This window comes from Tauraco erythrolophus, chromosome 18 (assembly GCF_009769465.1).
Source record: "Tauraco erythrolophus isolate bTauEry1 chromosome 18, bTauEry1.pri, whole genome shotgun sequence".
NCBI classification, from domain to species: domain Eukaryota; kingdom Metazoa; phylum Chordata; class Aves; order Musophagiformes; family Musophagidae; genus Tauraco; species Tauraco erythrolophus.
Window position 1 is genome coordinate 12,494,427 of NC_141482.1, and position 14,910 is coordinate 12,509,336.

The following is a 14,910-nucleotide window of genomic DNA, read 5'->3' on the forward strand; positions in this document are numbered from 1 at the left end:
TTAACTTATTATTTAATAAAACACAAACCATATTAAATACCCCCAAAAAACTTTAGTTAACGTCAAAAATATAGCTATATATGGAGAATATTAAATGTATATCTATATTCCACACTTCAGTGTCCTTTCTGAAAAAAATTCAGTGCATCAGATTTTCCCCAACTCCTCTCAAGAATCAAACCTGCAGAGTGATTACCTTTTCTTTAGCCAGTGCTACAGAATCGGTGAGTATGTGAAGAATTTTCATCTGGATTTCTCCTTGTCCCACGTGTTTTGGATGGGCAGACTAGACAGTACTCTGATTTTACCCAGTAAAAACTGGGTTTACTAATTTATCCATATGGATGCTTGAATTGCTTTATATATGAGCAGAATACTTTTTATCACCCCAAGCTCATGGAAGGTTACCTTTTCGATATTAAAACTATACCTCCACATTATTGCAGTCACTGAAGATTCTCCTTACTTCATGACATAGCTACATTTTATCTGTTGCCAGTCGCTCCAGCTGGGGAGATTTTTTCAATTTCATTATGTTAAAACCTACTGTGTTTGTCCCGTAAGATATGATTTATTATTAATAAATGCTATGCCTTTCACGGCTCCTTCTAGCAATCTAGAGAGGAGTGTTATTTCTTGTTCCTGTTTCTTAGGTGGCTGGGCTTCCTGCGTTGTTACGGTTTCTGCGGGATAGGTTCAGTAAGAGCCAACGTGTCCTGTCATTTCTCTTCTCTTGGGCTGGGGGAGCAGGTTTGTGGGGTTCTGAGGGAGTTGTGGTTTTTTTTTTTTTGTAATGAAAAACACTACTCTTGTTCCACTTTTGTAAGCATCCTTCCCGAGTGTCTTCTAGATCAAGGCAGTCATAGCTAATGCTTTGAAGTATAATCCAGCAGGCAAATTTATCTCTATTTTTAGATATATCATGCATTTGTGTGTTAGGGTTGCCCAATTCCCATCTCTGATGAAGAGCTGAGATACAGAAACTGTTTTAGCTTAATCTTGGTCATTTAAAGCTCTCAAGTTGAAATGAAGGAATTTCCACTGATGAGGGTGTTTTTTTAAATGTAACTTGAATCCTGATATTGAAAATAATATGCCCTCTATTTTACTTTGACAATTGAATCTTGAGTTCCTAGTAAGTACGTGAGTGTTTGGGATTCCACGCAAATGTAGCTGCACCAGCTTTTAATTGTTATTTCTACAACTGTACTCTAATGTAAACAGGCAGTTAGTTAGAATTACTTGTTTTCAGTAACAGCTGAGCTTGCTCACTTAGAAACAGCATTACATTGAGGTATTTTTTGGTCAGCTAAGGGCAAAATTATCTGCTTTTTGCAGAATGTAGTAGCGGAATGTCTTGATGTTCTGGTTTAAGGTGTTTGCTCTTAAAAAAGCACAAGAAGACGTGTGACCTTCTCTCTCTTACCTGTTGCTCACGGTATTCTCCAAAGGGCTATTTAATAAGTCATAGTGTTCCCTTGTCTTTTTAGTTAAGGCACGAGAATCTAATCATCTCTCCCAGCTGCACCCGTGTAGCCTCCCAGGAGTGGTGGGTGAACTAATGGAGCAGGCGGAGGTGTGCAGTGTTTCCTTCTGAGGTTCAGTGTGGTCCCAGTAGACGTTACATTTAGCCTGGAATGGCAACTTCACGGCTAGCTGGCAGATGTACCACTGTCTGCTTCAGAATTGGGATTTAAATGCTCTCTTCTTGTCTGTAGGTCCACGTGCATAGATACACTTTTGTTTCCTTCAAGTTGAGGCATTTTTATTCTGTTTTGACAATACAATTATTCATATAAGATAAATTTTCATATTAATTAGAAAATGTTGCGAGGAAATGGGTATCAGTGAAGTAGGTTTCTTAGTAAAGTTTGTAATGAGAAAGGATGCCTTGCCCATATCTTGCTGGATTTTTTTTGTGGTTTGGATTTTTTTTTTTTAATAGATAAAAATGTGTAATGGGACACTTGGTAAGTTCAGAAAACTATGTGTAATACCTGTTTTAACCCTGATAATTTAAATAACCTAAAATGAACATACTAGCTACATTTGATTTAATGTGGCATTACTGTGGAAAAATTAAACTAATTGGTTTAATGAATTTTAATTTAATTGCATAACAGTGATTGGCATGGCTGCACGTATTTTGTGTTGCTTTTAACAGTTTAAGACTATTTAAGATGAAAGCTTACAGTTGTAATAACTTTTATAAAATAAGCAAAAGATAATTATCACAAGGACATAGCCATTTGCTGAAAAGATTTTATTAAAAACATTTAATATTTTTGATTTTCTGAAATGAGAATGTAATCACAGCACTGCATTATTTGTGATAAAACTGTAGGCGCAATGCAAAGCTGAGGAATTTATTTATTTTTTTTTTCCTTAGTGAGAAAACTAAAGGAGAAAGGCTCAGTTAAGTACTCAAGGTTCTCAGGAAAGCTAATAATACTCTGGGTTGACCTACTATACAAGCCTCAAGTCCACGTGCAGGTCAGGAAGAGCAGTTCCAGTTCTCCTGTCCTGAATCTACACTTTGTGCACTTCCAAATATTTGGCAAAACAGTTGCAGAGGTCAGGGTCAGTAAGAATTTTAAGTCAAGTGTTTCTGATGCTTTGTCTCAATGTATTTTACAGCAAGCACCTTATACAACTTTCTGGAAGCTTTGCCTTATGGGGTTGTTTGGGGTTTTTTGTTGTTGAATTTCTATAGAGTAGGAAGTTACTGAATTTTCAGTACTGGGTTTTGAAGCTTACTAAAATAGATGCCTGTAAATTAGATGCAACCTTTTACTTTTGATATGTAAAAATGATTAATGTTGTTTCAAAATAGTTACTCATAGGAACATGTTCTGCTTATGCTGAACATTGTAGATAAAAATATGTTCTGTAATTTACACATAAGACGCTTAAAAATTGCAAATGTAATTATTTTGCCTCTTAGCTTTTTGAATTGAAAATGGGGGGGAACTGTGTCACTGGACTCTAGTTTCACCAAAGCATTGAGAATTCAGGATGCTCCATACTGCCTCTGTGTTTTGACATTGCTTAATTGGACAGTCTTCATTTTATGTAATTGCATCTTATGCAATCATATGTTTACTTTCCTTATGTTTATCACTGAAAAACTTCATAGTGTTCTGTTACCTCAGTATCTTTTTGACACCACTGGAAAAGAAGGGTCTAGAAAAAAAGGCTGAGTTTAGTAAAGCATTTCTGCTTATTTTACACAATCATAAGGAGGATTTGAAATAACAAAGGCAACGTACCGTCTGGCTTTTTTCGTTACAACTTTATGCATACTTTGGAAACATAAAAAGTGTTGTCCAAGAGGGGGAGGGAGGAAGAAGGGAAAGTAGACAGAAGTGATAGTCGTAGGTTATATCTATAAGGGATACTTAATAGGCATACATTATTTATTTATTTGTTTATTTCAAGGCCTACTAGGTATATCTCCCTTAGAGATAGAAAGTTTATCCAGTTCAGTCCCAGAACAAATACTTGTCAAATTTTAAAAATTTATTTCTCTCTATTCAGGTGAGACCTCTAATTTGTTAATTAAAATGAACAGATTCTATTCTGATAGTTTTGGAAAACTTAAACCCCGTAGGACAATATGAAAACAGTAAGTTTTTTTTCACTTAATTTTATTTTTAATAGTCTTGTTTGGGCATAGATTTGTTACTGAATGCAGAAGGTAAAATGATACATAGTTATGTAGACAAAGCAAAAATATTCTATAGATATTTTATTCCCTACAAAAAAAATTTGTATCCATCCTGTACAATGCTGCAACTAGAAAAGGAAGTTTAGCATCTGTGAGAAGAGCAAATATCAGGATCATTTGTTAGAATATGGCTATTTTCAAAACAAGAATAAATAATGGAGAAGAATCCCAAAAGAACTATGTGAGAAACGCTAGCGTTAGTTTATTTGTAATGCTTAGAAAAAGGGGAACAATTCCATTGCTTAAAGTAAGAGATTGCTCAGATTCTCGACATCAGATACGGGCGTTTTATTATTATTACTTATTATGGTTTCTTATTACAAGGGTGTATAGGTGTATACATTAATGGCCAGCTTAGCTTCACAGACAGTGAGATCTTGATGAATGAACCTCTGCCTTTTGGAAAGATTATAGATCTGATTGATAAAATAAACTGTTTTTGATATTTGATGTAATATCACATTATATTTTGATTTAAAAAATTGCATTGTGTGAAATTAATAGTGCATATATTAGGGGAATGTAGGAGCTGGCTTACTGATAGATCTCCTCAGTGCGGTGGTTAATAGAGGCAGTGAGTGGGACTACTTCTTGGAAAGCCTCCAGGGAACTGATGGTTACATATATAAAATCATTCTTTAGATTGCTGGCCCGATTTGATCTGAAACCCCTCTCCGCAAACTGGTCATGCAGTTAGTACTGGGAAGGTCAGGTTACTCTCTTAGACTGATCTGAATAATGCGTTTAAAAGTTGTACTTCAGAAATTTGGTTTAATACAGCTGAATGTGAGACAGTCTCACAGGAGTCAGAATGTAGATTGTATCCATCCAATTGGAAAAGGACTTAAGTCAATTAGTTACCTTGATATGCTTTTTTGTGGCAAAGAGACAAATGCAGGCTTGGATGCCTAAAAAAAGGCAAAGTGAAACCTTGGTAATAAAGTAGACTTCCAGCACTGGTGAGAGTGTGATTAAAATAGTATATCCCATGCTGGTGTCTTCACTTCATGAAGGTTGTGGAATTACTGGAAAGAATTTAAAAGAAAGGCCCCAGGAGTTGTACAAGGTTCCCAAGGAGGGTGTCCAACTGTAGCGCTGTGTGGGAAAGATCCCTAGAAATGAAGGCAGGCATTGAGATTCACTTCCCTAGCATTAGAGAGATTTTAATTGAAATAATCTGTTGGGGATGAAGAAGCCTCATTTGAGCTCTCTCGGGGAAGGACAGGTTTCATTTTAAACCACACTTCAGCTCTTGGGGATAGCGCTCTCCTGATGCGGGTGTGTGTGCTGGTGGTGCCCGCCCTGGCCGTGGGCAGCACGGAGCCTGCTTCGTGTGCTGTAAGCCACTCGCTTCCTTAGCACTGGCGTGCTTTGCTTTTGCTTTTATTACCCTGAACATCGTTATGATATATGCAATTCACTGCTGGTATTTGAAGCCCTGAAACCTTCGAGTCCTGTGTTTGCCTGCAGGCATCAGAGAGGTGGGAGAGTGCGGGGGTTGACTTTTGGCTTTGTTTTTTCCCAGCAGATAGTTTACTAGTTGTATTTTGTCACTATTTTTCCCTTCCTTCTGAAGCATCAAAGATTGAGCAGGATCTGAGGTGATGTCAGAAGGTCGTCCCTTGTGCCAGACTAGTTGATTCTTACTCACATGATCCAGATAAAATTAGTTGAAGAGCTTGAGATAAGAAAGAAACTCTTTCAGTAGGCACTGTTAGGTGTGTTTCCATCTTCTGCTGCATAAGACTTTTTTTTACCTCCTTGAATTATTGGGGCAGACTTCTTGTAATCGGTTCTCTGCTATTGCAAGAGTCTTGGGTGCTCAGTCTCATCTCGTTTCAAACTCTGACTTTCAGGAAAAATTGTTTCATTTAAAATTTCGACTTTATGCTAAGGTATATGGAGAAGCACAGTGGCTTATGGTACACTGAAAGTATTCCACTATCCTCTCTGGCCTAAAATTCTTCAAAATACTTACTAAGTGTTTGTGTTACGTGAGTGTTCCTTGCTGTACCAAACTGCTAACTCAAGTAAAAGCCCTGATTTTGAAGTCTCTTCCGTACAGGCAGACATGTATGTGCCTGAGGAGGTGGCTTAATGGATTTAGTGGGACTCTGTGATTATGGATGTCTGTATTGTGAAAGAAATGGCAAAATTTCACCTGAGTGTGGAGAATTCAAATTGGTATGGTTTGAGTGCATTAGTATCTCTTAATGAAACCAAATATAGTTCTCTTCAATTCCATTCATTCTGGACCTTATCTCTTTTTCTGATACATCTCACTAGTTGCCAAGCAACCTCAGCAGTAGTTCAGCACATCCAGCCACATTGTGGGGGGGGGGAGAAGTAGCTCGTATTTGTTGCTGAAAATAAGATGCCTTCTGATGACATGAATGAAGAGAGTTATGAGAGAAGGAAATGAGGAGTGACAAGTTTGGAGCTGATGTTCTGAAAAAGCTAATAATATTTAGCACTTAAATAGTGCTTTTTATTTTCCAAGCACTAATCAAGCAATCATAAGATTATTTAATAAAGACTATATTTTTCCTTTCAGTGAGCGAAGCACAATTACGTTTGTGCTTCATTGAGCAGAGGGCAGGATTTAGTCCCAAGAGGGCAGGAGTTAGTTTAGTATATGTATTTCTTTCTCTGACCTGTGTTGACTTCCTGTTTTCTTTGGACTGCAGATTAACTGGAAGGTTTTGGAAGATTTTTGTTTGTGTGTTTTCTGATACATAGCCAGCACTATCTATTCATTTCATGCTGATGCACCTGCACTGTGTTGAGTTTCATTAAAATATTTATCATCCAGAAGGCATTTTGAACTAGAAGTATGATAGATTGCGTGTAGGTCCTTTTATTACTTGATAACTCTGTAATGCAATAAATAGAGCTTATTTTTGTATTCTGTCTCCTGTGTGAAATGCGATCTGAGCAGCAAACAAACTGCCATAGCAAAGGATACTGTAATGAAAATAAAATCTGATTTGGGAAGATTGTTCTGGTTTTAGATACCTAAGTTTTTATGCTAGCTTCATTTCAGTTCAGAAGGAATACTATGTATATATAGAGAGAGTGACTAAAGTAACATTATTGAGGGCACAAATAAGTTACAAAGTATCTGAATTAAAACTGCCTTTATTTGGGTTCATTTTAATTTAGGACACCATTGCCAACAACTACCTATATGAAAAGGTAATTTTAAATTCTGTAACCAACGCCTAAAAAAAGCAATAAATAATGCATTTTTTTTAAAGCATGTTCTGACGTTGTGAACAGTCACTTTCTCTCAGTCACAGTCTGTCTGGAATTACCAAGTTGTGTGCCATTAAACTATCAGTGAATTAAACTGTCCCACAAGTTTTGATATGGAAGACTGTGGGTCCCAGTCACGATTTAGTGCTTTCCTTCCCACTCATTTTTTTCTGAAAGTGGTGGTCTTAGAAACAGGCTTATTCTACTTCTGGGTGAGAGTAGTAAAAGAGGGATGTACTGCAAATGTGTCAGAAGATGGGGATAGGTCAAGTCCCCAGTTCTCTTTGTACACATGCTAGGATGTGTTTGGAATTACTCATTCAGTGTCTGTTGAAGACACATACATGTACCAGACATCCTTCAGCCATAGGATGATGATGTTTTGTGCTAAGTCTATGTTGACACTCTGGATGTCCACATAGGTGTTTTTGTCAAGAGGTTTCCATTTTGCCATTGTTCAGGATTGAGAAGAAATGGTGTAATATAGAAGGCATTTTCTGTGTGATGTAGATAAACACAAAAAAAAGAATGCTCAGTGTGCAGATTCACAGCTTATCGTTGCAAGGCAACTTCCTGCTTCAGCAAGAGTGTAGGATGTTCTAAAGGTGGCATGATACTTGAATCTCTTACTATGAGAACATACAGATTTTGAATTACAATCTGTGTGTCCGTTGTCTGCATCACAAACTGAAAGTGCATGCCTGAGAAGAGTTGTTTTTGCTGTGTGTGTGAGAGGGTGGTATGTTGTTCACCAACTGCAGTTGCAGTGAGTTTGAGTCAGCTGGTGGTAGGTTACTTGTAGCTTTTAATGTGAGGACTAAAACCAATACTAGATAATTCTAGGTTTAAGGATAAATTGAATTAATGGAGGCATACAAAAGAACTACGCTTGGAAATGGTTAAAAGATAATGAAAAAACATCCCAGTATTATGTAGTATTTTTACCACGTTCAACATCTAAGGTTTATTTGTGTTGGACTAAAATTTCTTTTGACATACTGCAGCTAATAGAGGTAATTTAAAGATAGAAAAGTAGTCTGTGCGTGTGATGTGTATACAAAAACTGTTTGTAGTGGTGGTATTTTTATCCTCATCTTGTAAAAGAAAAAGACCAGTCCTAGTTCATGCTTTTTTGTAATGCATAAAACGCGTGGATTTTGGCAGCTGTCTTTTGCCTCTAGGCTTATAAGTAGGTTTGTCCGTGCAAGATGTGTGTAATTACTATGCATGCGTGATCTGTCAGCTGCGGCACCAGTATTGCCATGTAAACTTGGTGCCCTTTTTTATGTAACTGTATTCTCTGTATACCTAGTTTTAAAAGGGTAAATATTATAAACTGGTTGCTCAAGAGCAGTACGCTATAAAAAAAGTAATAAGCGCATCAGTAAAAGTGTTGGAGGTAGTAATAAAACTGCGCTATAATCCTACCAATTTATTGAACTCTGACTATTGTTATCTATGACAATTAACGGCTGCGTATTGTACGTTAACCCTTTGTATAGTAGTTGTATATGGAATGGTACTCAGTATGACTGCAGTGCCTTAAACTTTAGATCTTCAAGCAAATGTGTCGCCTAATTCGATAGTGTTCGCAGTTTCCTTGTTGTTTTTCTCTTTTTGTCTAGCTTTTGCTTTGTCAAAAAAGGACACCCAGTTACTTTGTGGAGAAGATATTTTTCCTGAAAATAAATGTCCTTTTTGCAAAATGAAAGTAAATACATGACTTATTTCAGATTTTTCTTCAATGTCTTTAAAAATAATAATACTGCAAAGGATGGTAAACATTTAAACATTGAAGTCTCTACTTCTTGGATTCGATTTTTTTAAGAAGTTTCATTTGAAAGTATTATAAAAGTGATTACAATGGAATTATATGTCCCTGGACTTCTGAATTCTCTGTTAACTCTGGTGAGGAAATCTAAAGAATCAAGTTTGGTAGAAAGCAACTTGCAGAACTCCTTGCAGTTGGTGATGTGAAGATGATTGGTTAATGATGGCAGATGATACACTGCACGTCCTTCTGTCACTGCTGGAAGAAGGGATTACAATTTCCCCTTTCAGAAACTGCCCGTTTCAGGACCTCACCATAGTATTTAAGGACTCAGCAACCACTTGTTCGTTGCAGAGATAGTTGGATGTGAGTATGGTGGGAGGTGTTGGTCCAGGCCCACCTCTCATCTACAGGGGCAGCGTCTGAGCTGGTGCTGGAGCATCCACAGAGGGCCTGCAGGTACCTGCCAGCAGCCTGTCTTTCCGACCTCCCTGTGCTCGTGGTGTGTGGCCCACCTTACGCATGTGGGTGCCCGCTGAAGCGGTTGTCACGGAGTTGTAGTATGGGAGTCCTGCGCAATGCCGGGTGTCAAGCGGTGTGTTTGATTCCTAGAGCAATTTGCATGTGCTTAATGTTCACTGAAAGCTGAGTTGTGTAAGATCAGGAGCGTGGCTGTAAATATTTTAGAAAGTTGTGTAGCGGATGTACGATACTAAGTGAGGTGAAATGATAAAAGATTGCTTCTCATTAAATAGAACATGTCCCTCTTAGTCTAAGATTCAAATTTTCTTAAATTTAACCTTCCAAAAGATGATTGTTTGTATTTAAAAAAACTGTAGTCTCAACTTCCAACTCTTCAATGGTTTGAGAACACATCGGGGCATTTTAATTGTTTTCGGTTGTCTTGGCACAGAGGTGGAGTTTATATATGCTGTTGTAGCTAGCGTCCCTTCATTCCAAGAAGATCTTTAAAATGGCAAGCAATTCCATTTGAAGTTTGGATCTCATGATGTCAATACAGATATGTAGTAAAATGTTCCAGGGTGTGGTAATACTTAACGATTGAGACTTGGGGCATTTCCTGAATATTAATGCTGGATTTGAATGTTGATTGCCCAAGGTGAAATTATTACTCAGTTACTTATTCGCTCCCTTCTCCTTATTTATTGATTGCTAATGCAGAAATGATAAATGCATAGTTAGGTCAGACAATACTTGAAGTATGCTCTGAGGCACAGTGCTCAAGACAGAACGCTTTCACCGCCTTCTTACCTTGCGAATTGCATAATTATCATGTAGTGTGAAAATGGTTGTGTTAATTTTTCCCCCTGTAGTGACTTGATACGTAGTTACACAGCTGACTGTAAGTTGTCCACTGGGATTTTTTCCCTCAAAGTCACTTGGTAAAATTCAGCATTGTCATAGGCTTCTGGTTTCAAATGATGAAGCTGGCAGAGAATTTGCTCTAGTTGTGTAACTGCCACTAAGCGTAAACTGATACGATGCCACACCTTGGATGTACTTTAATACTCAGTCTAGCCCTTAGGAAAGGTTGAGGATTGACTAGCTAATGTCAGCACAGTGATTTATAAAAAAACTAATCATAAAAAAGTTTATGACTAGGTTTACATGATATATGTTTTTAGAGAAATGTAGCTTTTCTCTGCCAACGTCAACTATTAATAACCTACTAAAATACATGACTTAATGTATTTGGAACACGCAGCATATGCAGTTGGTTATGTTGTGTTCTATAGGAGGTCTAAACTCCTGAAAAGTCTTGCTTAATTCCTTCACAAAAGTATGTGAGGAGACACCAGTGAATATCATTATGCTGTAGGTAGATCTGTGGTGTTATCTGATTTCCAGGTAGTAGATTCATAAAGCATTTCTGCATGTTGTTTGCATGTGTTGAAAACTGACTCTTGCAGCCTGTGGGAATAAACTCGGTTTCTCTTTCTGTTAAACTTTGCATGGAGAAAGATTTTGTAATTCTGTATGTTAAACGTTTTGGAGGAAAGCCTTGTCTGTCTTGCCATATGTTAGTGATTACTAAAGTGGGGTACGTTCTTCCCTTTCTCCTCCTGGTAGCTGGGAACATACCTGGGAGGAGCACAGTCTGCCAGAGGCGCATCAGGAGCCTCAGCACCCATCCTCGGGCCTCCCTGGGACCCGTGAGCGGCTGAGCTGTGGCTGGTGGGGCACCTCCTGCTCATCCAGCCGTCCTCCGACACAGCTTTCCCACAGCAGCCCCAGCTCTCCTGAGCTGTGTCCCCTGCAGTGTACCTTCTCCCAGGTACAATCTAGCCTATTCTGGTAACAGAAATGGGGAGGAACCAAAAAATTTGAGAACTGCTGTTTCAGAAAGTTGACACACAGAGCTGAGAACTGTGGCTGCAGATGACTGAGTGAGAGGGCTGTACTGGTGAGCTGTGCCGAGCGAGAGGGCTGTACTGGTGAGCTGTGCTGCACTGCTGCAGCAGCCAAGTTACAGCAGTGCTCTTGACAAGGTTGGCGGCGTTCATTAAATTGCTGTTGGACCACTCTGAACCATCAGGTGTATAAAAGTAAAAGCCAAAGACAAATGTTTTGGCTCTTTATTGAGGTAGGTTGTCCTATTTTTTAAAAAAATATTATTATTTGTAAGGGGGGAGAGAGAGAGGAGACGTGCTTTATTTCATCTCTTGTTCTCTTTCTCTCTTCCTCTCCCTTTCCACACCACCTGGTGTTTTACCCCTTGGCTGAGAAGCAGCTTCTCATACTTAAATGAAGAAATGTTTCATGTAGTTTGTTTTGTATATCTGATAAAGAATATATTTTGGAATTTTACAGCTACTGATGATTCATCACATCATTTTTCACTTGTTTAATCAAAGTTGTGGTACTAAGCATACATTTTCTGTAACATGATGGCATCTTGGTCTGCCGATATTTCTAGGAAGAGAATTTCTAAGAATCCATGCCACACTAGGTTAGAGTAATGGTTTGTGTAGTCCAGTATCATGTGTCAGAAATGGCACTTGTGGAGGATTAGGGAAAAAGTGTAAGAGAAAGATTTGCAGTCATTCCTCTTCAGGTCTCTTGCCAGGTTCTGCCACTGGCACTTTAGGAACTCAAGAAGTGGGATTCATAACAGATTTTGAAGTTAAGTCACATTCAGTATGTTTTTCTGTTTTATTAAAAAGACTAATACTAGAATACTCTAAAAAGTCTTTATCCTTTGAAGTTTCTTGTTTTCCTTTTTTCATTTTATCATCCATAAATAGAATGCAAATCTTGCAAATTAGTTGTGCTGCCTGGTTAATACCTCCGCGTTAGCTGGGACGCCAGTGAGGTCAATCAGATTCGGATAAAGCCAAGGTATCTCCAGCTTCTCAGTGCTTTTGATAGGTTTTGTTGCAGCCAAAGTAGCAGCTGTTGGGTCAATAATTGTGCCAAAGCAATACTGTTGAAGTAATTTGCAGTGTTGTAACTTATAGCAATATACACACTCTCTTGAGATTATTTTCTTCAGCTGTGTATAAGTTTCTCATTTAAACAGTATTATTAATATTTAAAGGACCATATGTTGTGAAAGTAAGTGGACAATTATAGCAGTGTGCTATGTATTCTAACTGATGTGCTAACTATCAGCAAATTATTTCTCACGTAACTTTTGGCCTAACATTCTCAGTTATTATATACCATCGATATGAACTATATCTTTTACTTTTCTGTTACCATTTAGAAATGTCATGTCAGGGCCAGGACGTGATAATGTTGCCATTGTCATAGTTTGACTTAAATTACAGCAATATAACTTCCCTTTTATCAGGGGAAATGATAATAAATGTGCTTATTCAGGTATATTTAATTTCCAATTTTAAGCTCAGTAAAAGTTCAAATACATGTAGATGCTGAGTACAGTAAAGTGAAGGTTTCTTCACTGCATCCATTATGATTTCCAGACTTTTCCATAAGAGCTGTTTGGAATTTTTCCAGTTAATTTGTGTTGCATTGGAGAAGGCGCTAATTTGGATCCAGAATGTTTGTCCAAAGTATCAGTGAACCTTCCTGGTTCTAAACGGTACCTTCCTGGTTAAATGAACGCTCCTGGTACTAGAGGTGGGGTTCCTTGGAAGTCCAGGATCATTGTAGATTGTGGCCTGTGGGAAACAGTCTTTGCTTCCAGAAACAGCATTTCCTAAAGCTGTTTAAAAAACAAACAAACATTTGTGTGTGTGTGTGTTTTACCTGAAATGTTTGACTTTCACATTTAAAACATCAATATTGAAAAGACTTTAATTTTAGTGGTGTTTGTTTTCAGAAACCTACTTGTTAACCTGTTCAGGTCTTCTCTTTTATACATTCAGGCTTAGGTTTGCACAAACGAGAACTAAGGAGGCAGTGAATCAGATTGTAGATGCTCTGTGTCTCCTTTATGCTCCGTTTGAATAAAAATAACTCCAGGAGGAGAGAAGACTCAGCCTCTTGGTGTTTGTTGGGATGTAATCTGCATAAGAGGAAACTCACGTGGAAAAACTACTCTGCCAACTTTAAAAAAAAAAAAAAAGAAAGTAAACTTAGAAAGTACTGTCTTGTAAGGTTCAACTGCCTGGCACAGAAGCGGGTTTTGTAAGGCACATGAGACGAGAAGCTGAGAAGAGAGGTTTTTTGTGTCTGCCCATCTGTTTAGGGCTAACTTAGGAGGAACTCAGGAGTCAGTCCTAACTGTATGCCTAAAACCCATAGTTGCGTTCTGTGTTCACTTAAGCTTTTGTAGCTAAAAATAGCTTGCTGTGACACAGTTAAGGAACTGTAAAATTGAATTGTGAAAGTATTGTTCTCCTACTACGCGGTGTAAGTGAACGGGCATAATGGGAAATACAATATTTAAGTAAGGGAAATGTGTATTGTGTTTTCAGGTTCCTTTCTACAGCTCCTCTGCACTGAAGGAAGATATTTTTTTCCTTTCTATTTTGTGAAATGTATGGGATTTGTTTACTAAAACATTTCATCAGTTAACCTGTAACACAGTTTTACATAGATTGACTTAATCAAGAGCAAAATTCAGAAGTAGCAGTAGAGAAACTTTCACTTCTTTCAATAAATTGAATCCAACTTTGCTGTAAGTAGGGCCCTAGAAATAAAACACGTGGTTTTGGTGTCTTTTAGTTGACAGTATCCTCTAAAATCAGACTGGCAAGAAGAACAGGTAGGTAGAACCTGTTGCCTGATGCTGGCTGAAGAACTTTGCTAATGGGTTTGGTGTGATGATGACTGTGTCTGTGCTTAGAAGGAAGGGACGGTATTTTTGTTGTTGTTGCCTGGTAATATTTGATGTTTCTTTCCAAGTATTTTTCTTATATCATCTTCACTTCTGGTAGTGCAGAACTTAATAACTGGAAATGAAGATATTTCATATTGTATTAAATATAGTGATAGAAATCAGTGGAATGCTTTAAATGTTGAACTCAAGGCCGTACCTCTTGCTAATCTACGTTCAGAAAAACCTTTGGTTTACTTTCAGGAACTATTTGCATATTTGATTTTTTTTTTCCATTTTCAACATTACCTTCCAGTCTAGGTAGAAAATAGAATATGATCTTGAAACTCCAGGTAAAAGACCAGTTTTTGTTTGGCTTTTTTAATTGTTTATATGTTTGGGGTGGTTTCTCATGGGGTGAGTGGTCTTCCTGTGAGCAAAGCAGTTGTCATCCAGAGACTCCCAGCTGCCATGTGCGGGTCTGCCTGTGCTGGCAGCACCTCCTGGCTCCTCTCCTGGCTCCTCCTGAGTGGGAAGGGAGGAGTGTGGATAACAGTTAAAACCATTTGAAGCGTACACCGTTTATACAGGTGGTGCCAACAGAGGTGGTTACATCGTTAACATGGAGTAATATGCTCTGTGGTATTTTTTTCTGAACCTCTTCTGCCCAATTGATATGGGCAAAGCGGTGGTTCTGCTTCGGTTTGCTGTCCTCTTCTCTTCTGATTGCGATTACATACACAAATAAGTATTGCAAGATTTATTTTTTTTTCCTTAACATGGGAGGTGGTTTATAAAGACACTTAGATAAACTCTGCAGAAATAAAAAATCCAGACCATCCCAGGTGAATAATACTAAAAGATCAGAGTGGACTTGTTACCAGTGTGGTGTAGCCTTTGAGACCAGTTCAG

General features: G+C 38.0%; 1 protein-coding gene across 5 annotated transcripts in view; it reads left to right on the forward strand.

Moving 5' to 3' along the window:
* The window catches only part of GNAS (GNAS complex locus), a 158,741-nt gene that overhangs the window by 69,488 nt on the left and 74,343 nt on the right, over positions 1 to 14,910 (forward strand). Inside the window, exons 3-4 of one of the 5 annotated variants that reach the window (XM_086622694.1) lie at positions 3,334 to 3,374; positions 5,318 to 5,328. The exons of 2 other annotated variants lie outside the window; for them this stretch is intronic. In XM_086622694.1, coding sequence (XP_086478820.1) covers positions 3,334 to 3,374; positions 5,318 to 5,328 — 52 coding nt within the window. Of the gene's footprint in view, positions 1 to 3,333; positions 3,379 to 5,317; positions 5,329 to 6,077; positions 6,081 to 14,910 lie in introns of all 5 variants that reach the window. 2 more of the 5 variants (XM_086622692.1, XM_086622695.1) reach the window with 2 other exon arrangements.